Source organism: Uloborus diversus, chromosome 9 (assembly GCF_026930045.1).
Source record: "Uloborus diversus isolate 005 chromosome 9, Udiv.v.3.1, whole genome shotgun sequence".
In the NCBI taxonomy this organism is placed as follows: domain Eukaryota; kingdom Metazoa; phylum Arthropoda; class Arachnida; order Araneae; family Uloboridae; genus Uloborus; species Uloborus diversus.
The window spans coordinates 102,561,723-102,585,515 of NC_072739.1; the positions used below are offsets into that span (position 1 = coordinate 102,561,723).

The window sequence follows — 23,793 nt, forward strand, 5'->3', positions numbered from 1 at the left end:
GGGGGGGGGGAGATTCATCATCACTTTGGGATCAGGTACACAGGCCTCATCAGGGCTTCAGATTGGGTGACTGTGGTACAGTTTAAAAACAGATAAACTATAGGTTGAAATTTCTAATTGGTGGTTGAAGACAAGGATACAGCTTTCGCATATAATTCATAACAATTGCATTGGTAATATGCGAATTACAGTTTATTATTGTTTGAAAATAAGGTATAGATCAAACCATTCAAAAAAATCATATGCTTAAAAACTAGGGGGGCAAAATAATAACTCTACCCTTGGCTCAAAAAAAGTAGGGAGGCACTTGCCCCTATGCCCCCTAGTTTAGGCCAATGGGTGCCCCCCCTCTAAGAACAAGGGTGCAACCCCACTAAATATTGCAAAGTTTCCTCCAAAGCAAGAGGCCCTGCTCAGAAAGAGAAAAATACCCCTCAAACCACCATCCCTAAAAATTTTGATGACCCCCTCTATGTGGGCACCCCTGATGAAATTAAGAATGATATCCTTACAAAAAAGAGACATCCTCATCAATGTGGAAGTTCAATAATATTTTCTTTTGATAAAGTGGTAAAAATCTTCCAAATTGTTTTATTCTTATAGGTTTTAAGTTCAGTATTAATTTGTTATTATTATTATATATTTTATTTACTAATTTACTTTTATTTATTTATTTTAGATCTCCATCGACTGGGAAGCTGTTACAGTTTCTTGTAGAAGATGGTGCCCATGTCTACCCTAACCAACTTTATGCTGAAATTGAAGTTATGAAAATGGTGATGACATTAACAGTTAGTGAAAGTGGGTGGTAAGTTAAATCTTAAGTGTATTTTTCCATTTTGTGTGATATTTTTAAGACTATGAATTTGGAAATAGGTATGTTTTCTGGAACTGAACCAAAAACATGTGTAACTCTTCTTTTTTGTTATTTGTTTGAAATATATATACTCTTTATTTTTAAATGACTCAGAGATGGGGAGGTTTACTTTTGCTTACAGATTCTGGAAATATATTAAGAAATTTATAAGCTTTTCTTATCAAAATTAAAAATCTGGAGAAATTCTGTTCATAAAGAAAGATAAACTGTAAAATAATAATGAGCTATTATAAAAATGTATAGTAAAATTTTTCCCCATATTGTGCATCTTTTTTTTTTTTTTTTTTTGAGCAATACTTTCCAATTATCTACTAGAGCAGGGCAACTTATTTTTATTGTTTAGTAAGCCATTTAAAATTAAAAAAAAAGGATTAATATTGTTTAAATGTTGCAGTATTCACTTTGTGAAACGACCTGGGGCTGTTTTAGAAGCTGGAAGTATATTGGCTCGTTTGGAGTTAGATGATCCTTCTCAAATGAAAAGAGTAAGTAACATTTATGCTATTTATTTATTTTTTTTTAATTTTCTTTCTATTTAAAATTTGTGCTCTTATTTAAATTTTTGCATCTGGTTTAAGTAATTTCTGTATTGACCATGGTAAAATAGTTTCTTTATCTATAAATATTTTTCATTTTAAGAGTTTTATAAATTATTTGTGTTGTTGTTGCATTCAAATGACGTGAATTTTGTATTGTATTGAGTGAATAGCCAAAAATGCTGCATTTGCTATTGCTATATAATTATTTGTTTATTAACTATTTTTTATATATTTTTTTATTTCTGCTCTATTAAGTTGTTGAATCTGAATAAGTATTCTAATCAAAAATATTTTTTTCTATTAACTGAATAATTAAAACTTTCCAGTTTTATTTTTGTAACTTAAGGTTTTTTTTTCTTTCAGGCACAGTTATTTACCGGTCCCCTTCCAAATGACGATTTTCCAAATTGTCATGGCGATAAATTGAACCAAGTCTTTCAAGCTTCTAGACATGTTTTGGATTGCATATTAGATGGCTATGCACTGCCTGATCCCTATTTTGCTCCCAAAATGACGGAAGCTGTTGATACATTCATGCGAACATTGAGGGATCCCAGCCTGCCTCTTCTGGAATTGCAAGTTAGTTACTATTACTGTCTTTTCTAAAAATGTATCAGCAAAGTAAAAAAATATAACTTTTTATCTTTTCTCCTCTTAATTTTATTTTTATTTTGTGGGTATCTTCATGAGTAACCTATAGCAACCTGAAATTATTAAAAAAAATAATATTGATTTCATTTTGAACTTGACTGAACGGTCTCCAATGCAGTGCCATTTGGACAATGCGTTGTTTTAAAAGTAGCATGAAAATTAGAAATAACTGTTTTTAAAGAAGAAATAAAGTCATTGAATGAGTTTAAGATCAGAAATGTATGATTTACTGAATCGTTGATGAGATTTGTCTGTTTTTAGGATCACAAGTTTTGTAAAGCAAAGTTTTCAAAATTACAATTTTTGCAACAAATTTTCTGTTGTGTTTGCGATTTTTGTTTCTATTCTGGAACAAGAACACTAGGATTTTGAGTCTTTTATTCTAACATTATTTACATGATGAATTTTCTAGTGATATACGTTTGCCAACTTAAAGTGCAAAATCCTTTCTTTGGTAAAAATTGTGCCCCTATGCAATAAACAGTTGACATGAAATTGAAGTCAAACAGGTTGGGAATTGATAACAAATTCGAGTTACACATGGGCGGATTTATGGGGGGTCAGAGGGGGGCAATGCCCCCCCAGTTTTGGGAGGACTTTATGTAGTAACAACACATCTTCCAAAAATTAAAAAAAAAAAAAAAATCATTATTTTTTCGTTTTTGAATAGTTCAGAAGAGCATGGGTGGATTTATAAGGGGGGGGGGGCAAAGGGGACAATGCTACCCAGTTTTGGGAAGAGTTTATATAGTAACAACTTATCTTCCAAAATCTTACAACAAAAAAAATCATGATTTTTTTAATTTTTTGAATAGGAAATTAAAGTTTATTTTTTCTTTTGAACTTAAAATAGCCATTTCTTGCAAAGATTGAACACTACTGTACAAGTGTATAATCTACTACTCAATTTCAGAGGCTGGAAAGTGCAAATTATTGATAGGTTCTAAAATCCCTGAAAAGAATTGGCGCAGTATAGCCTACAAGGGCTCTTGAATGAAAAACCCAATCTAACCAACCAAACCTTGAAAATAATTAGACAAGTCTTTGAAACTCCTGAGCAAAGTGTGCTTCAATTTTATTTCTTATCAAGTATATAAATTAAGAATTGTTCAAATGGGTAGTATGTTACTCTCTTGATACCTATTCTCTAAATCTGTGCACCATTTCTTTTAAAGTATTAACTTGCATCACAAAGCACTTTTAAAGCGTATATCTTTAAAAAAAATTATTTGCCTATTATTTCCAATTAACCCTTATAAGACTTCAAAATGTAGAATTTTATATCCATTTTAGATAATTTCCTCCAGGGGAGTAACCCCCGGGCCCCCTAAAACTGGAGATATTCTATATCCCACTTAAAAGGGAGCACTGTGTTACTCTCTTAATACCAGCCCCCTCTCTTTTAAGGTCAATTTAAAAAGGACAGCATGATTACACACAGTACTGAAAACGACACATAAAATGTAAAGAATGACCTTACGCATAGCAGAAAACAGACAAAAACATGGGAGGGGGGGGCGGGAGAATTAAAAATGTTGCTCCAAAAAAAAAAAAAAAAATCCTGCCCCCCCAGGAACTCAGTCCTAAATCCGCCTATGGAGTTACAGTAATATATCAGTTATCAAACTTTGATTTCTTGTTAATTGATGGTATTACACTTTTTCTGAAGCAATCTCAAAAGCAGCGTGAATGGTTTTTCCTACCCCCATTAAAATTTATCTGAAGATGCCAAGGCTAACTTTCAATACTGAGCATTTCAGTAAAAATTTTGATAAAATTTCAGGACCAGCTGCTATCAAGCTACTCTTGTTAACTTGGGAAACTTTGAATTATCTTAAACATTAATTTTTTTAAAAAGTATTTGCATAAGATGAATGCTTTGGTTTCTGTATTTTAAACTAATACTCATGTATTTAAATATTAGGATCATTTATCTTAGTTTGCACAATTGTTTTGCTATGCTCTTTCAGGAAATAATATCGTCAATATCCGGTCGAATTCCTTCTAATGTAGAGAAGAACATCAAAAAGCTAATGTCTATGTATTCCAGTAATATCACATCAGTTTTAGCACAGTTTCCAAGCCAACAAGTATGTGCCAAATTCTTTTTGCTCTCTTCCTTTATCGATGCTGTTCATCTCATCTAATGTATGTGTAATATTATCATTATTGTTATAAATACAATTAATGTTCTACTGTAGATAGCAAGTACTATAGATTCCTATGCAGCTACTCTGCAGAAAAGATCTGATAGAGATGTTTTCTTTATGACCACACAAGGAATTGTGCAGTTGGTGCAAAGATATAGGAATGGCATTCGAGGACGTATGAAAGCTGTTGTTACAGATCTCTTAAAACAGTATTTATCAGTTGAAACAGAATTCCAAAATGGTAATTTTCTTTTTTTTCTGAACCTATGTGTATACAGTCAACTCTTATTAACTCTAAGTCCCAAGGGACTGGCTTAAACTTTTGAGTTATTGGTAGGTCAAGGTATGGGGGGGGGGGGAGTTCCCACATCCTTCTCAAGAGTTTGGGAACCAATGAAAAGTTTGAGATAAAGAAATACTTGAGTTATAAGGCTTTGAGTTATCGAGTTGACTGTATATGTATTTAAATTTTATTTATTTATTTATTCTGTTAGTACGAGTATGTGTCATTATGTAAAATTTTCCTCACTTTGAGTATATGGAAATCTTTAAGATAATTGTAATTCGAAATCTTGTTTGAAATAAAAATTAAGTGAAATGAACATTAATATTATTCTCATTTCCTAGCAAAAATTCTTTTCATTAAATTCAATCCCAAACAGCAACTTTTCATCTTGGCTATATTTGAGATTGAATGTGAGAAAGAAATTTTTTTCTTCAATATTAAGATGGTAAAAAGAAGAAAAAACCAAAGGAAATAAATTAAATACCTTTATGTATTCATTGGTTTAGTAATTCTTTTCTTATTACTTGAATACTTATTTATATGAAAAATTAATGCAGCTTTGTTATTGGTTTTTAGACATCAAAGGGAACAATATTTTCAGTAAATATTTTTTGCTGTTTACCATATGCGTATAGCCAAAAAGGGATTTTTTTTAAAATGAATGTTGTTTAAATTTGTAATTTATAATCAAATGACTTCAAATATTATAACCCCTCCCTCTCAAATGACTTTTAAAATGTCTAGAACAATTATGGAAGCTGAGACTGCTTTTGCTTTAATAAGTATGTTATAAAATATTTCTGGCATATTTACTGAGCATATTATGCCTGCATTGGAGGTCTCACGCATTGATAATATTGTTTGAATTTAACTTTTATTTATCTATTTTATTTTATCTTTTACTGTTTATGTCCATTATGTATGAAACTATGTTTGCTTACTAATTATGTCCAAGCTCACAGCACTTTTATTTTTGGTTTTAATAGTTACTAATTTTTTTTATTGCTAGGACATTATGACAAATGCGTCACTTTATTAAGAGAAAAGAACAAAGAAGATATGGCTGTTGTTGTTGGAAAAATATTTTCTCACCTACAAGTTCAAAAGAAAAACCAACTCATAATCAAACTTATAGTAAGTTTAAATTAACTCATTAACAAAAGAAAAAAACTTTTGTAATGGCATTTAACATTTTTTTTCTTCTATTTTTCCCTATTAATCTATCTGTATTTGAGAGGGGAAGGGCATTATATCCATTTTTTTTTCTTTTCAAAATCGAGGTTTAAGTCTTACTCGACTTTTTATGCTTTATTCAGAGGTGTAAAGCCCTATAATTTTCATAGGCAGTGTTTCATTTTATAAGCTTATAAATACATACAATCTAATAACACAAATCATCACATAAGAAAACAAATTGACTCATCTCTTGGCTAATTTTGATTTTCTAACTTAGTGCCCCTTACCTCTTGCTTACAGATAGTACTAATCATCATAATTGGCATAAAATAGTTTTCTTTTGCACAAAGTTATTGTTTGGATTTTTAAAGTCAGTGATTTCTTTTTTTTTTTTGGTCGAGCTTCCTCATAGTTTCCGAAAATTTCACATTGTCTTCAGAAAATTTTACTTGAGTCCACTTTTACCCCTGTTATGAGGACCAATTTAATTTATGTTTGAGTAAATATGTGAGTATACAGGCTACAATCAAACTGTATTTCATTCAAACTTGAAAGCATGGTTAATATTATTTATCTGTTTGATATTACCTTCAGAAGTGAAAGATAATAATCCAAACTTTTTGAAAATAATTGCTTGTTTTTTTATGTACTTATCTTTTTTAACTGTTTTTCTTTTGATTCTTAGAGAAATTTCAGTTCTAAGGCTACAAAATTGATGTATCTGATTTTTGCTTTTTTTCAGGATCATCTTTGTGGCCATGAGCCTGGTCTAACTGATGAACTTGCTTCCATTTTGAGTGACCTTACTACTCTCAACAAATCTGAAAATTCAAAAGTCGCTCTTCGAGCTCGTCAGGTAAGATCACAGAACTGGTTTAGTGTTTTTTCTTAATCCAAAGTGGGAAATGTATTTGAAAATTAAGTACTTGTACCTTTTTTTCAAAATCGATATTTTCACTCCTTTCCAATTATTTTGGTTGCTGAGGAATATCTAGCCTGCATGTGCCGTAATTCCCATATAGATTGACTTAAAATCATATTTTAGTTAGATGATGGGCTTCGCTGTTCATTAAACATATTTCTGCACATCTTTATTAACTCTTGAATAAATGTAGGCTTCTAGTATGTTGTAAGTTTTGAAGCGATTTAGTTGAAAGATTTGTGTTGAGAGTAAAGAAACTTCTCAGTCTTCATTATTATTATTTTTCAATCTCTATTATATATTTCAATCTCAATATGTGGGAAAGAAATTTTATCATTGAGCAAATTTCCCATTTTTTCAATACTTTTCTTGATTGCTAAATACTTTGTATGTGGGTATTATGCCATATGAAAAGTTAAGTTCATATATGTGGAAAAAGCTATTTAGTCAGAAAATCTGTCACTTTTTTAGTATTAATGTTTCATTCATTATATTTAGAAATAATTGTTCTGTAATAATGTGGACAGTAACCATTAAAGAAAAACCCAAATATAGAACTGAATAAAAGCTGTATGGCCAAGGAGAACGCTTATTTCTGCTTGTGCTGCTGAAAATAATACAGTAATCTCCCAATTGTCGGCGGTCGGATTATCCGCGGCTCAGATTATCCGCGGATCTTTTAACAATTTTTTTTCTTCAACGGTGGTGACTTATGATTATGTTATTGTTTGTTTTTAGTTTTTTCATATATTTTTTAAAATCAATGTTATTGATTTTAGCTATAACTTTTCTGTATGTGTGAGTTTTATTTCTATTCTTTAGCTATCATATGCAACAGTATCCTTTTTTACCTATAACTTGGATTATCCGCGGTTTCACTTATCTGCAGTTACCGTGCCACCCTAATCCGCGGAAAATTGGGGGTTTAGTGAAATTTTTAAGTCTCTGAAATGATTGAGATATTTTTCTTCGCACTGCTGTCTAACGTGACTATTTCTTACTTAGACTCACAGTGAATGTCAGGGTACTACAATTCTGCAAAGTCTTATCTTGAAACCAACTTCTCAAGTTGTCCCTCTTTTTATTAATGTGCTGTTAATCATACTATGAAACCTGAATCATTTTATTAGTTATGAACTCTGAGTAAAAATTATCAGCATTAATTTTTATTGTTTTAAATGTTTTCTAGTTCTTTCCAAAAATGCCATTAACTTCACTTTAAATGAAGTTTTTCAACACTTAAATTTTAATATTCATTGCTCTGCACAGTGTTAAAAAAATTCTTTTGAGCTCAATTAGAAGTTATTGTAAAATGTATTATTTTGTTATAAATTGTTAGCCTTTGGTATAAATTTGGCTCAGTTCTTAAAAGTAAACACAGCCTACAAAATGTAACAAAATATGTGTTTTATGAAAGTGGCATAGCTGGAAGCTATCAAAATACTTTTTGATACAAGTAATTTTTTATTGTAGACTACTTTGGAAGGAGTACCGTGTTTACTTGTGTACTATTTACACTTATCCTTATTTTTGTATGTGAAAATCTAGTGTTGACTATTATGCATGACAATTTATTGTACAAGGTCACAGATGCTGGTACATGAATACTTTTATTGAATAATAAATCACTACATATGAGAGCAACAGAGGTATTTGCTAAACAAGTTCATTTGACTTTTAAGAGCATGATGAATATAAGAATTGAAGAACAGTACTGCAACTTGTAACCGGTGGTGTTCCCATAGGTTATACTCCATATAAGCTGTATACTCTCAAATATTTTTTAGACACATAGCGTATACCCTCAAGCTTCAAAATTTTTCGTATTATGACTTATGTATGTAATCGCATACACATACTGTGCCTAATGGATTACTGGGAGTTTACCCTCAGAAAATTTGATGGGAACATCACTGCTTGTAACAGGGAAGATTTTTTATTATTTTTAAAACTTTTAAATTGAACTACATGCTATTATGAGAAGGGAACTAAAACCTGAGTCAATATGTTACTTATACTTGAATCCAGAGAGAAAATATATAAGAATTTTAATTATGATAAGTTTTAACTCACTTTTTGAATGAAAATGAAATATCTTAATATTTTTTATTTTAAATAATGTTATTACTGGCTAATAATTGAGCTGCATTAACTTTTTTTTTATTTCTTCAAGCGAATAATTTATTTAAATATGTGATACCACAGAAAATTACTCTACTTTTTAAAAGTTGGCATTTTTTTCTCCAATGGCAGCTCCCTTTCTTAGCAACCAATTTTTGAAATATTAACAGGTTGTACTGTGTTCGATAAATTTTAATATGATTTATTTTCTTTAACTTGGTTGTATGAAACATGTTTGTACTTTAAATAGACTGGTTTTATGCACTAAGAATTTAATCTTAACAATAGTTTCTATGAAACTAAAAGCCCTTATTTTCGTGAAGCTTTAGTTTTGCAAGTTCGTTATAATCACAAATATTTAAACCTTGTGAATTTTTTTTAAAAACTTATTTCTGTTCTTGTAAAACTCTTGAAATTTTCAGCTTGCAAAATCACCGATATCTTCATTTTCGCAAAAAATACGGCTCTCAAAAATGAGTACTTTTCCCCCTAAGTTATTTGGTACAATAGATTGTAAATAGTACTATTGATTTTATCTTTTAAAAATTGTTTTTAAGTGTTATAGAATAATACTGCAATGACTGAAAAATGTTTATAAACAGGTTTTGATTGCTGCCCTACAACCACCATATGAACTCAGGCATAATCAAATGGAATCCATTTTCCTATCTGCAATTGACATGTATGGTCATGATTTTTGTCCTGAAAATCTGAGAAAACTCATTACCTGTGAGTCATCAATATTCGATGTGCTGCAAGATTTTTTCTTTCATAGTAATGTGGTGGTTAGAAGAGCTGCTTTGGAGGTAATTAATATTTCACCTGATCATTAATTATTTTATTTTGCATATGATTTTTTTCAAATCTGAATTTTGTTTTCCCCTACACTGACAAAGTTTAAATTTTTCAAGGAGATGGGGGGGGGGGGGGGGAATTCTAAACCTTAATTGGACCTTTACCAAAAAAAGGAAGATATTTTTCTATATGTGTATGTTTGCTGGGGCGGATACAAAGGGAGTTGCATGAGGGATTATGACCCCCTCCCCCTTCCACACCGTCGGCAATTTTATTCATCTACACTGTGTGCAGACACTTTTTGAATAAAATGTGAATGATTGCAGCAATATTTTCAATGTATGAATAATTTTTAAAAGTTAAAAGAAAATTACCTCTTCTTTTCATTGCATATGAAATTAATTGGTAAGGTTTATGCCCTATTAGATACCTTTCTCCTTTCCGATTTGGTGTTTTTTATTGACACACAAGCAGTTTCAGAAATTTTTCGTATCCAAAACCCTACGTACTTCAGCATTACTCCCCCCCCCCTAAAATGGTAGTGTGTATCCGCCCATATGTGTGTGTGTGTGTGTGTGTTTTTTTTTTGTGTTTGTACCGTATTTTCGAGAATAAGCGCTGCATCGTAATGTATTCTCAAAGAAATCTTTTTTAAATGTATGTGACGCACCTTCCATAAGCGTACACCCAACATTAAACAACTTTAAAGCACAATCAGTAGTAAAAAAAGCTGGATTAAATGTAAATAAAAACTTTTTTTATTTTTGGTTAGTATTTTTAATTAACAATAATGAAATATTTTTTAAAATTCCCGTTCTGCACTTTTTGCCTTTGGTATCTCTTGATTGGCCATTACTTTTGATGGTTAATTTATCTGATTTCCAACGGCAAATGCATCTCTCATCAATGCCAAACTCTCTGGCAGCAAGACGGTTTCCAATTGCTTCTGCCTTTATTACCTTAAATTTAAAGGCTGCAGTATAACTTTACAGTCGCTTAGGAGCCATTTCAAAAGCAACTCTGAAAAAATTTCGCAAAAAAAGATAAGCCAAGTATGCATGAATGACAACAAAAGATGCAACGCGGCGATGGGAGTGAATAATAAAATTGGGCAACCCACTTTTGTGAGGGAGGTGATAAATTCCCTTTATAAAACTGAACATCCATCCCCCTCTCTTACTAGTACTTTTGCTGTCTCCTCTCCCTGAACCCTTCGCTCCAAGGCGATAAGGCTTGCTCGCCCACGTGGATCAGCGTTTCTCTCCTCACCAGGAAACATCACGATCAAGGAAATTCAAAAAAATTCCAAATTGGTGGCATTCGAAAGAGCATTGGAAAACATGTTTATGGCACTGAAACTACGTGCCCTCGTGACCACGTTATCGAAATATGATGTCTTAAAAATTGCAGAAATTTTTAGTAAAGTCGCCAAATTTAGCGAGTTTTGTTCAGAAATGGAAGGTACGGCGCGAATTCAACATCTGCATCTGACAAGACGTTTCACTTCCATATTTGGTCACCACCAAAGCGGGTGAGAAATATCGCATTAATTCTTTACTCGGGGTGACTACCATGGCGCGGGGTGTCGTGGCACAGACTGCGGCATTGAAATTTTTAGGGGCTTGTGTTCCGGGATATTAACGTGCAACTGTATAGGGGAAAACGCCACAGCCCGAAATATTTGTTTTATTTTATTGTAAAAACAATGGAATTTTTTGTTATTCTTAAGACTGTTAAAAAACTGATTTTTAAAACTTTTATGCTTCTGCAGGTGAAATATTTCCACTGAAAGAGTTTATTCGATGATGAAACTGTTTTGAAAAAAATATGATAACCGTAGAGAAACGATAAACACACTTTAAAGTCTTTTTTTTTTTTGAAAAGTCGTAAATCTGAAGTCTTCAACAGTATCTAAATACGAAGAAAAAGACATTTTTAAAGATTTCAAAACATGTTCTCAAATTTAAAAAAAAAAAACGATTTTTGTCAGTTATTTTCAATGTGTTTTTCGTTATGTGTATCGTTTTCAAGTTATGTGTAAACCCTCTAACAAGTCAAATAAAAAAAAACTGTATTAATTTTCATTTTGCTCGAATTTGAATTCCCTTTTAACGTGAAATATAATTGGTAAAAGTGACTTCAGTATTTTTAAAAATGACTAAATAACATGCAATATGATGTGCATTTACGTTATAGCGACTTTCAGTTGCAGTGACAGACTTTTTCGAACTACAGGGGTTGTTGTAATGAACGTCGACTATAAAATTTTTGATAAGAATCTGTTATGAAGTAATTTCCGACATCGTTAGTTTTGCTGTGCAAATTTTTGACATTTACTATCCGTTGTTTTCTTTTTTTTAATTATTATTTTTTCGATTTTAAATTGAACATTTTCGCTAGCAGTGGTCAGACAATAAAACTTCATGAATGATAATAACTTTTGAAAAAATAAATAAGAGCTGGGATACTACAATCCATGATCATGTTCTTTCAACATCAAAAACTATCCATTTTATTTTCAATATATAAGCTTTAATAAGCATGTTTTTTTTTACTTATTCATATTAATTCTCGTACATAATTATTAATTACTTACAACACATTTCATTACAAGAGTACAAACTTAAATTAGTTAAGTAAAACACACTTGAAATGCACTTAAATTCTGAAATGCATTATTATCACGATTACAAAGTTAAATCCTACGTTCAGTTTCGTTATAAAGTTGTAGCTCCTCTGGATAAAGCTCTCTAGTTTCCATTTCACAGGCTTCATAGTTACTTTTTAATTTTACCCACACAAGTAAAGGGTTAATTCGAAACATCGATAGCGCTTTGCAGATGACCAAAAATGGAAATGAGAGTCTTGCTAGACGCAGGCGATGAAATCACGTGGTATTTTCCATTTCTTGCCAAGTCTTTAAATTTGGCGAATTTTCGTAAGATTTTAACAGACTTTGACCCCCCATATCTCAAAAACAAAAGGACGAGGGCACACAATATTTGGGTCAAATTTTTTTCTTAAGATACTCTTTCGAATGCGACCATTTTTAACTTTTTTCATGATTACTGAACTCGTGATGTTTCCTGGTCAGTGAAACACATACAGTTGCTGACTCACCTTCCCTCCCCCCCTCTTTTCTTTACTTGGCGCCCAAGGTCGAAGAATTTCGCAAAATGAAAGGAAATAATGTGTTGCCATCTTTTAACAGCATTTTAATTTTTTTTTAACTTGGGGAGGGGGGGGGGAGAACACTGTATCCGCTGCACCCCTCATATGCACCGCTCCAGCAATTGTTTTACTTTTTTTCTTGTATGTGCCGCGGCACTTATTCCCGAAAATACGTGTGTGTGTATCGGTAAGACCTTGACACTAATCTACGTAAGCACCCAAAATAAATAAATAACACTGTTAAACAGAAATTGACTTTTTATTTTTTTCTCAAATGTAAAGCAAATATTTTGGTGAGATACACCCATGGGTACAGAACAATAATGGCAAAAATGTTTACTTGTTTTTTTTTTTTTTTTTTGAATGGATACTGTGTATTGATGAAATATTGCAACATCAGTTCTAGAGATTACACCGTAAAATTTTAAATTTACCTGCAGTGTCTTGGTGTACATTTTACACAGCTAAACACATTTGAAGTGCATTAAATCAAGTACATAGCTTCCCAGAAGAATATAAATTACTTTTCAATTTCATCGGCAGGAGTTTTCCCATTCCTTTGAAATCAACATATTTCAATGCAAGTAATAATTATTTCAATGCATCCTAACTTTATTTCCCTCAAAGGGGACCCTTGTGGAGTCATGTTCCCTTAATTGATCAAATATTGCCTAAAACTGCATTTTGGGGACTTTTCTTCGCCAATTTCATTCCTGAAATAATGTTTACTAGACAATTTTAATTAAGAACCTCATATTTCTTCAGCAAGTGCTTACAAATCTGTCTCAAAAAACATTTTTAAAAGGTCCTTTTTTTCAGGTTATGAAATGCTATGCAATTGGCAAAAGCCAGCTTGGCAACAAATTTGGTTAGAAGAATGATTTTTCGAATATGGTTTCAATTTGTTATTGGTGATAGTAAGCGAGATATCCATTGAATCATGTTAAAACTGTTCATATTTGGAAAATGAATCTCTGTAAAACACTTTTTTGCATTGGTTCACGACAAACTAAGGTTATAATTATTTAAGGCATTGTCTTGCTCACTTTAAAAGGAGCTATCATATATATTATTTTTTAGATCTTATGAACATTCCATTCAGTTTTCATTCAATTTTAAATCACAGATGTTAATAAAAACGTCACATTTGTTTACATTTGAAAGGACAGTTATCTGTGTTTAATATATTTTTATATGCATAGGAAAGTGTCTAAAAAATTATTCATTTATGAAGTATTCAAATTAATGCATGTACATGAGTACATGCACTCATTCTTTTGAATTATTAAAAAATGGATGTAAAATAAAGTTACTTGGGGTCTACATCAGGGGTTTTTTTTTTCGTGAATGAGAAAAAAAGGTTTAAGAAACAGGAAGTGCAGTATTTTATGCTCAAGATGTATGTATTGTTTTAAAAGCTAACTTAAGAAACAGTTCTTGCATAATATAATTTAGAACAATAAGTTACATTGTCTTCGGGGAAAAAGAAAGAAAAAAAAGTTGAATCTTCGTTATAAGTATCACTTTGATAGTTCTTTCACATGGAAAAGTAAATGTCACTAATGGAAGGAAACTTAAAATGTATATTCATCTCTTAGGACATATTTCTAACAATCTCTTCATTTATGAACTGCATGTTTCTTTATGTAAGGCTTATTGTTTGTTTAAAAACTTTGTTTTTGTTCCACGGTCAATACATTCAAAATTCATCGAGTGTGATCAAAATTCATGTGAGTTAAGTAAGTTGTTAATTTTGCTTCAAAATCAGATTGAAGTTTAAATTATTTCTAGCAATTTAGTGTTGGACAGAGAAATACAAAAGTTAAAACTTTCTGTTTTTTGCGTTTTTGATATCCAAGGAGTTATTAAACTCAAAGGACAAAACACTTGCAAATGTGTCTCAATTTTTTGAGCAAAGGAGCTTTGTAAGCAACATTTTGAAAGACTGAACAATATCAGCTTGAAATATTGAACAAATTTATCTGTTGAATCTTTGAAATTGCTGTTCATATGAACCTATTTGTAATAGCAATCTGAAAACAACTACATTATTTTCAAACATGATTTATTGTCATCTGTGATGTGAAACTTTTACAGCCCTAACTTATTTTTTGTCTTGTAGGTATATGTACGAAGGGCTTACATTTCCTATGAACTAACGTGTCTTAAGCATGCTTGTTTGGTATCTGGAACATGTGCTGCATTATTTCAGTTTTTGTTGCCATCTTCTCATCCAAACAGGTAACTATGTGTTGTGTTCATAGTTAGCCAAAATGTTAAATTATTTGGTTACAGATTATAATTATGTACTAAAAATCAGAAACTTCTTGAAAATAAGTTTTAAGAAAAAATAATAATTATGATAAAATGACACATTAATGAAATTTCATGAGTGCAAACAGTTTTATGTAAAATGCAACACACTTTGATTGATTTCATAAAATGTTGCATTAAAGATTTTGCAAAAGTTATAGCTCTTTGTTGGAATATTTATTCTTAGTAATTTTGTAATGATGAATTTCATGCATTTTTTTTTCCTCCTTTCCTGAATAACTTTAGATTATGCATTTAGTATTTAAATGAGTACAAAATTAAATAAGTAATACCAAATTCATACTCATATTGTTTTTCTACAATATGTATTTAAAAAATACACATCTTCTAACAAGAAAACAATGTATATAAATTGGAATGAGCTTCTACAAAACTCTAGAAAAACTTTTAACTATCAAGTTTCAAATTTGAGTATAAATCCATCTTTTTCTTCACCTAACCATGACATGGCAATCATTAGACGCCATGCAGTCCAGTAGAGCCTAGCCAGTCCTTGCAAGTTATCCTCATTGCCATAGGATTCAAGTATGCTGCAACTGAGTAGATGGTCAGCTGTTCCTTAAGCAGAAGAGCACAGTGGACATGTGAGCAAATCCAAGGCCGTAGCCAGGATTTTGTTTCAGGGGGGGGGGGGCATAAATTTTCGACAAAAAGACGAAAAAGTCACCTGTTGGTATGATTTTTGAAACATATTGCACATTGGTAGACATATGGCAGTGGGGGCGGGGAAGGGAGGGGTGACATAATAGAAAAATGAAAAAAATTTAGGAAGAAGATGGGAGAATGAGGCAGGCAGTATTACTGTTTTTTTTTTGGAATTTTTCTGTTAAACAGTAAGTTTACTGAATTACCAAGAGAAAAAGTTTCTTTATCAAGATGTGAGCAAAAGTTTTTTCAGATAATTTAAATTTATCGTTATATTATAATATCATTTAATCAAAATTAAATGATGTACAAGTTATGTTGGTTCAGAAAAAGATGTGTAGTGTCGTAAACAGTGGCGGATCCAGCCGATTGTTTTGGGAGGGGCCATCCGATATTTTTGAAGTAACTCCCCAGGGCCGAATTTAGCTCCATGCCATCTCTAGGCAAATTTGTAATCTGCCACCCCCTCCCCCCTGAAAGAAGCAAAATATCCTTCACTCAGAAAAACGTAAAAATGTGTTCCCCAGATTCCAACTGTCAAACTTAATGAAGAAATGATGGTGTTTCACATTCTAAGGCGCCCCGATGAAATGATCAGTGATCTTCCAAAAAAATTTTTATTCGGCAAAGTTTTCTGACGATTTGGCAAATACCATGATTGAAAAACATTTGACTTTCATAAGATGTGTGAAAGTGATCATTATTAAATTACAAGAAAAAATTGTTTCTATGGAAAATGAAAGAATGCTAATACTTTAATTTCAAGAATAACAATTTAACTCAAAAGTGTTTATCATAGCAAATTTGCCGCCCTAGGCAAACTACTCTGCATATTGGGAAATTGGGCCCTGATAACTCCCCAGAAATTTTATTAAAATGAAGATTTAAAAACTCAATTTTCGGGGTATCGAGACATTAGTTGAGGGGGTGGATTTAGGAATCTCTCTTGAAAATATTTCAAAATTTAAATTTCAGAGTAATTTTTGAAAATTATGAAAATAAAAACGCATTTTGTCTATTTTTGATTATGTACGGAGAAAAAGAGGTTTCGGGTGCTGCTGCCAAAATACTTTTTGAAATAAAGCTTAGAGACCCAAATATTCTGTCATTATACATTGAGAAGTTAGAAGAGGAGGGGTGCTCTTCTAGCTCTTCAGCCTAAAAATGCACCTTTAGGTAATGCTTGCTTACATTAAAGGAAGTGTGAAGGTGCTTAGAATCCTTCCTTCCTGGAAATATTTTGCCTTTGAGGCTCTAAAAATTCGATTTTTAACTATACTTATACATATTTTAGAAAGGGATGGAAGATTCGTGAGCTCCTCCGAAAAACCTCCTTTTAAAGCTAGCATCACGATATAAACTAGGGAGGGATGGGGTCCTATCAAAACTTGTTTGTAATTGAAGTCCCAAAAAATTTCATTTATGTTGCTTTTAAGCAAGTTAAGTGATAAGGGCTGGATAAGCTAGTTTCCGTTGACATTTTTTCCAAATAAAAGACTTAAAATGCAATTTTTTTGCTTCATATCAAGGCATTTGTGAAAGGGCATGGGAAAAGGGGGTTCTCCTCCTAGTTTCGAAATTAAAGCCATAAAAATGAAAATTTAGGCTCTCTTTGGTCTTGTGAACAATAGGTATACTGTGAGAACCGCAGCATTTAGAGATTGTCCAAGTGTCTGTAGTTGGAATCAAGAAATGATGTAAAAGATGGAGGAAAATTTTGGAAATAAAACTTTTGTTTTGAGAATAGGGATATAATTTATCTCCCAATTAAGGCCTATACTTCTTTTTCAGTAAAACACGTGTTAAATTTTGTTATCTCCTCATAATATTTTTCCTTTTTTTTTCTTAAAAAAATTCGTGCAATTACAAGGCTTTGGGAGGGGCCATGGCCCCCATGGCCCCCCTCTAGATCCGCCCCTGGTCGTAAATGTCGCAATTGCGAATGATACCAGTGACATAAGGACCTTCAATTGGCTATCAAGTTGAACATGAAATAGCAATATGTACTACCAATCACTTTTCCTGAGCTTTAAGGGTTAGGAGTGCCCAAATGATTATTTGTAAGGGAGGTGCAGACCTAGGAGTATTTTTAATACTTTGAAATACATGATAAACTGACATTGGGTTCGGTATCTCATTTTAGACACCATTTCAAAAGTCTTTTTTTTTTAAGCACGATTTCAGACTATATTTGGTAGTAACACAAGGGAAAAGGTTTGGTTTGGGCAGTGCTCCCCAAGAGATTTTTGAAGCCTTAAAAACGCTGTCCCCGAAAAATTTTGTTATTGAATTTTTAAAAACGCGATTTTGGGATGCATGTTGACATGTTAGGGGTAAAAGTGGTTGGGAGAAGAGAAAGTTCGGAGGTTCTCTAATTTTTCACAATAAAACTTTAAAAACGCCATTACAAATTTTCTTTGGTTGAGTTTATGGGAAGAAGATGAAAATTTAGATATTTTCTCTTCTTAAAACACATTCTAAAGTTCTCTAACGTTAGACACAGGAAAGAGTTCTCCAGAAAAATTGTTTGCAATCGACGTCCAAGAAATATGATTTTCGACTATGTTTGGTATGACTATAGTGCCTGGAAAGGCACTATAGTACAATGGCATAAGGGTCATGTAAGCGACTGCTGTCCTCCCCTAAGGTTTTAAATCAAAATTCTGAAAATCCAACTTTTACCTTTATTGGTATTCGGTAGGATAACATGGATCGGGGACTCTGACTTCAAATTTTCCAAAATTAAAAGCCTAAAAACGCAATTTTGGATTATTTTTGATCTTGTCAAAGGGGTTGAAACCCTCTTTTGAATGTTAGTAAGTGAAGTTAGTAAGGGAAGTGTTTTTATCGCACTTAAACTTGGTGCCCTTAAGCAGAAGTTGCTGCCACGGCATGATCCCACTCTCAGAGACACTCCGAGGTCAAAAAATTAATGGGGGGTTCATGAAATGGAAGGCCACTTTTTTTTTCTCACATGTGTCCTAAATACTGGGACTTTTCCCCCAGAAAGTTTAAGGATTTGTAGTCTCGAAAATGCATTTTTGACGATCGTTGGTAATGTTAGAGGAAGAAGAGGTTTGAGGATGCTCCCCCATTCATTTTTCGAAACTCCAATTGTTATATCTTTAATTATGTTTATAAAAGGGCGGTTTGGGACCTGACCAACATTTTTTTTTAAATTGTAGTTCTGGAAACGCAGTTTTCGAAGATTTTTTGTGATGTTAAGGAGATCAGAGATTCAAAGACCCAACACCGGAAATTTCCTTAGTTTGTAGTTTAACAAATGCATTCTGACAACTTTTGGTAATGTAAGAGAGGGAGGTGGCGGGTTCCTGTGGTCTGTTTTTGAAATTGAATCTTTTAAAATGCGATTGTTGTGATTACCACCTAGTATGCTATGGAGAGGGGGAGTCAAAATTTTTCAAAATTATAGTTGCAAAAATGCAGTTTTAGACGATCTTTGATATTGTTAGGGGGAAGAGAGATGCAGGGCCGATCCCCTTGAATTTTTTGAAGTTAAAATCTTCAAAACACAGCTGTAAGACCATCTTTGGTGATGCTAAGGGGACTAGTAATCCTTTCCAATTAAAGCTCCAAAAAAGTAACTTTGATTGATTTTTAATGATATTAGCCGGGAGAAGTTTTCAGAAGCTCTCCTCTGGAAAATTTTTTAGAAATTCAAGCCCTGAAAACTAAATTTAGGACAATCTTTAATGATGTTGGCTAGAGACGGGGGAGGGACATTCGTCCAAAAAAAAATTTAAGTTAGCTTTTAAATCACAGGTTTTAAAAGATCTTCAGTAATGTATGTAGGTGGAGAGGTTTGGGGACCATTCTGTGGTAATTTTCCAAACACTCGAGCAGAAATGTTTTCGAAATTGAAGCCCTAAAAACGAAAGTTTAGGTAATCTTTGGTGATATTGGGAGGGGAGGGGGGTAGGAGGGACATCTTAAATTTTTCCGAGTTGAAGTTCGAAAAACGAAATTTTTGACAGCTTTTTTATAGCATGTAAAATTTTGAAAAAGAGGGTGGGGGTGACTGGCTATGGCCTTGGGCAAATACTCGAACCCTATTCGGGACAAATGACTTTTGAGATAGTCATGGTTGGCAACCCCGACTTCCTGTGACCGGCTGTTGGGGATGGTGTTGGATCTGACGATCAGTTCTCATCTTTTTCCAACAGCGGCTGCTTCCCAGGTAATCTTGATCATGCGGCTTCGTATGTGGTGGGTGGGTTAATACGAATCCTGAAAAATGCAGTTATTTTTCATTTCACATGCTTTATTTATTTACTATAGTGAATGATGTATTCATTCCATTCTAGGGCTGCATGTAATTTAGAAAGCAAGGAGGCATTGTTGTCCACTTGGGATGCTAAAGACTCTTATGAAAATGCGAACCGTTTGGGTCTTTTGGCAGCATTTAATAGCTTTTCTTCCTTTGAAAGGTAATTTTCTTATACACGTTTTAATTATTGGAAAAACTAGTACATTTGTGTTTCTATATTTTAATTCCAGTAATGCTTCTGTTAATTTGTTCCTTGCAATGCTTTTCAGTTAAAGTATTCAGTACACGTTAGGTTCCGTACATTAAGGTATTTATGTGTATATGTATGTACATATGTTTTTATTTACAGTAGGTATTGCAAATTTAGCTGACATGATTATGATATTGTATTTGAAAAATTCTCTTTTGTTTTAGTGTTGTGTGGTTGTTTTTTTTTTTTTTTTGGTTTAATAATTTTTTTGTGAATGTATTTGTTCTATAATTCTGTGCCATTATTAGTTTTGAATTTTATCATAATTTGAAATTAACTATGTCATTTGTATTTACAGTGACTTTGAAAGTTTAGTTGAAGTCTTTGAAATGGCGGAGTGGTCACAAAAAATGTATGATAATAACACCAGTGAAGAAGAAGGTGATAATTTATCAGCGTCAGAAAATTATTCGGTAACTAAAGCATGCAAATTTAAATTCTTAATGTGACATTTAAGGGCTAGTTTTGAAAAAAAAAATAAACAGAATATTTAAATGTATTTCGAATATAGTACAGTATAACCTCGTTTTAACGATTGTCAAGGGACTAGAAAAGTTATTGTTAAATCAAGGATATCCTTTATTTGAGGAGCATTGATATTCAATGCACTCAAATCCCGACCAGTGAAATGTATCATTAAATTGAGCAAATCGTTAAATCCGGTATTGTTATATCGAAGTTACACTGTATTTCAAATCTTATAGCTACTGAACTTAGTAGGAAAGAAAACTTCAACTTTAACTATATAGTATTTTTATTTTCTTTATTTATTTATCTTTTTATGTGCTTTTGCTACTGAGGCAGACTATAAAGAGTACCAACATGGGTTTTTAGGATTTTAAAATCAAAAAACAATTTCAGAGGAGTGCCTACTGAGCTTGTCACATAATTAAAGATCATATAAAACTTTATTTTTAGGACTTAAAAATTTCAAGAGAAATTCCGGGTTCTCCAACTTTTCTCCTTGTCATCAAAGACAATTTACTATTATGTTTTTGAGACTTAAATTTCCAAAAAATTCTTTGAGAATCCCTCCAATCCTCTCTCCCTCCACATCATAAAAACTCGTCTAAGATTTCGTTCTTGGATTTTCAATTCTGGAAAACTTCCTAGGGAGAGGCTTCGTATCAAAATCTTTTCCCTAATGTTTACAAAGTGGACTTATAATTGCGTTTTCAGGACCTATAATTCAAAAGGTTGCTTGAACCTCCTCTGTTTCCAAAACTTTAGCAAAGATGGTTTGTTATTAGCATTTTTAGGATATTTCATTTTCATTCTTGAAAAATTAGAGAGCATCCCCGATCCTCTTTCTCTTCCCCCACCCCTCCCTCTCGTTAAAAATCGTCAAAAACTTCATTTTTAGGACTTTAATTTCGAGAAATTTCAAAGGCAAAGCCTACAAGCTTTAACCCTTCATAAACGTCCCTGAACCTCTCCTCCTCCTAACATTACCAGTGTTCATATAAACTGTAATTTTAGAACTTAAGTTTCGAAAATTTTCTGGGGAGGAGGACCTTTGCTAATGTTACACTTACAATTGTAGGTTCATATGGTTATTTATCTTTCCCCTCTCAATGCAATTCTCTAAATTTGATTGTGCGATTCTAGTAATGACAGTCCCAGTCCCCTCCCCAAGAAAAATGTAGACCCTCTCTCTCTTGTTACACACACATTTGAAAAACAAATGAATGACTTCAAGAATTTTGAAAGTGTCGAGGTCGAGATGCTTGTTTAACATAAGTGTGGTCAGCTTTTTTTTTAAAATTTAACCAGCTTTTTTACGAAGAATAACTACCAAATACGATTCCGTTTCTCCACTCTACACTGATTCATGATATGATGCCTAAGATTACTATGAAGCAGGTGTCGCAGAAAAGAAGGCGCAACAGAGAAAACTGAAATGTAAATAAGAGGTGAGGGCGATGAACAGGATTTTTCTTTTTTTTTTTTTAGTGGTTGGAGTGGAGCCCACAAGTCCCTATTTTGCCCTGGAGCCCGGGTTCAGCTCTCTGTGGCCCTGTCTCTAGTAGAAACATAATGGTATTTTAAATCTTTATGAATAAAACAAAGAATGTATATATATGTGTGTGGATATATGTATGTTCCCTATACAAATCCACAGTTTACGTCGGATCTCGACCAAATTTGGCAGGGAGGTATTCGGGCATCCAAGAAGGGGACGTAGGGGGGTTTTCAAATGCCAAAAAAATACCGAACCATTAGAATTTTAATTTTAAGACCCAAAAATCATTAAATGGCTCTTTCTACCTGAAATAATTATCCGATCAGTTTGATTTTGGCCCCATTCAAAAGCCCGCTAAAAACATCCATAGAATTCACTCATTTCCTTCAAATTAAAAAAAAAACTGTAAAATCACCGGGAGAAAACTAAAAAGCACTGCTAAGCCTAATGGAACAGAAATTTTGAATCGGAAAATTATCGTTTGCGCGCTCTCATTTTAAATTAGCGTTCAGAAGGTTGCACTTTTTTTTTCTCGGCTGTGACTGAATAAAGTTTTGTTTTCATTTTGAGGTAAAAATTTCCCTTTTTGATTATTATGTAGAGATTAATCTTCTTTCTTTTTTCTTTTGGATTTTAGGTGTTGCATTTAATTTATTTGGGAATTTTTGATTTACCTTTTCTTTCTTTAAGAATGATTATTTTGAAGGGAAATTCACAATATTTTTATTTTTTCTAATTGAAGTCTGATTGTTGAACATGCCTCACCTGGCAGAACTTTTATTTTCGAGGTAGACCGTGAAAAGCCAGGCAATGCAGCTAGTTATATAATATTTTAGGATGTATAGCTGTGCCACGAAAAAATGGCGGATTAGCTGGAAGTGGAAACAGAACACTTCATTTTGTAAAAGGTACAAACAAGCTAAAATGCACAAGCAGTCAAATCTTTACAGCTTGGCTATTCTCGCTGATCCTATATTTCTGTTTTCACTTCCAGTTCATCTGCCATCTCCTGGCTCAGCAGTATCAACCACTACATTATAGAGTATGAAACATGATTTTTACACACGATCATATAGTTTGCTTCATCATCTTCTTGGAAATTGCAAAGGAAGTAAAAATTGATTGTAAGATCATTTACTTCAATTTTTAAACTCTGTTCTTTGAATTTTAAACTAAATGTGTCTTATAAGTTATTTACCTGAATTACCTAATCATATCAAATCATAACTTTGCTTCATTTTAGTTTAATTTGCTGCTGAATGTTCTTTGATTTTTAATTGGAATATATTTTAGCAGTAGTATATACAACTAGTCGACCCGTGCGGAAATCCGCACTGTGCTTCAAATCGTTTCATAAGGCATTTTGCTCTTTAAAAATTTCAAAGAAAGAACGTTATGAAAAAGAACTAAAAAAAGTAAAATGGAAAAAATTAAGCGTATAAGAGAAGGCATGTAATTTGAAGACATCTGTAACAAAACCTCGTTAAATACAACATTGTGATAATTTGATCATCGTTCACGTTTTGGTTGTACGTATTTTCAATGCAAACATAAATATTATTAAAAGTGTGGCTGAGTGACTCGCGAAAAAGCAGTAATTGTGCATGTGAAAAAACAGGTTGTGG

At 32.5% G+C, this 23,793-nt stretch overlaps 1 protein-coding gene across 1 annotated transcript in view; it reads left to right on the forward strand.

Moving 5' to 3' along the window:
• The window catches only part of LOC129229745 (acetyl-CoA carboxylase-like), a 134,335-nt gene that overhangs the window by 30,861 nt on the left and 79,681 nt on the right, over positions 1-23,793 (forward strand). Inside the window, exons 16-27 of the mRNA XM_054864114.1 lie at positions 680-808; positions 1,272-1,362; positions 1,780-1,995; positions 4,038-4,157; positions 4,269-4,458; positions 5,513-5,637; positions 6,422-6,535; positions 9,325-9,528; positions 14,811-14,929; positions 19,993-20,115; positions 20,504-20,618; positions 21,006-21,019. Coding sequence (XP_054720089.1) covers positions 680-808; positions 1,272-1,362; positions 1,780-1,995; positions 4,038-4,157; positions 4,269-4,458; positions 5,513-5,637; positions 6,422-6,535; positions 9,325-9,528; positions 14,811-14,929; positions 19,993-20,115; positions 20,504-20,618; positions 21,006-21,019 — 1,560 coding nt within the window. The remainder of the gene's footprint in view (positions 1-679; positions 809-1,271; positions 1,363-1,779; positions 1,996-4,037; positions 4,158-4,268; positions 4,459-5,512; positions 5,638-6,421; positions 6,536-9,324; positions 9,529-14,810; positions 14,930-19,992; positions 20,116-20,503; positions 20,619-21,005; positions 21,020-23,793) is intronic.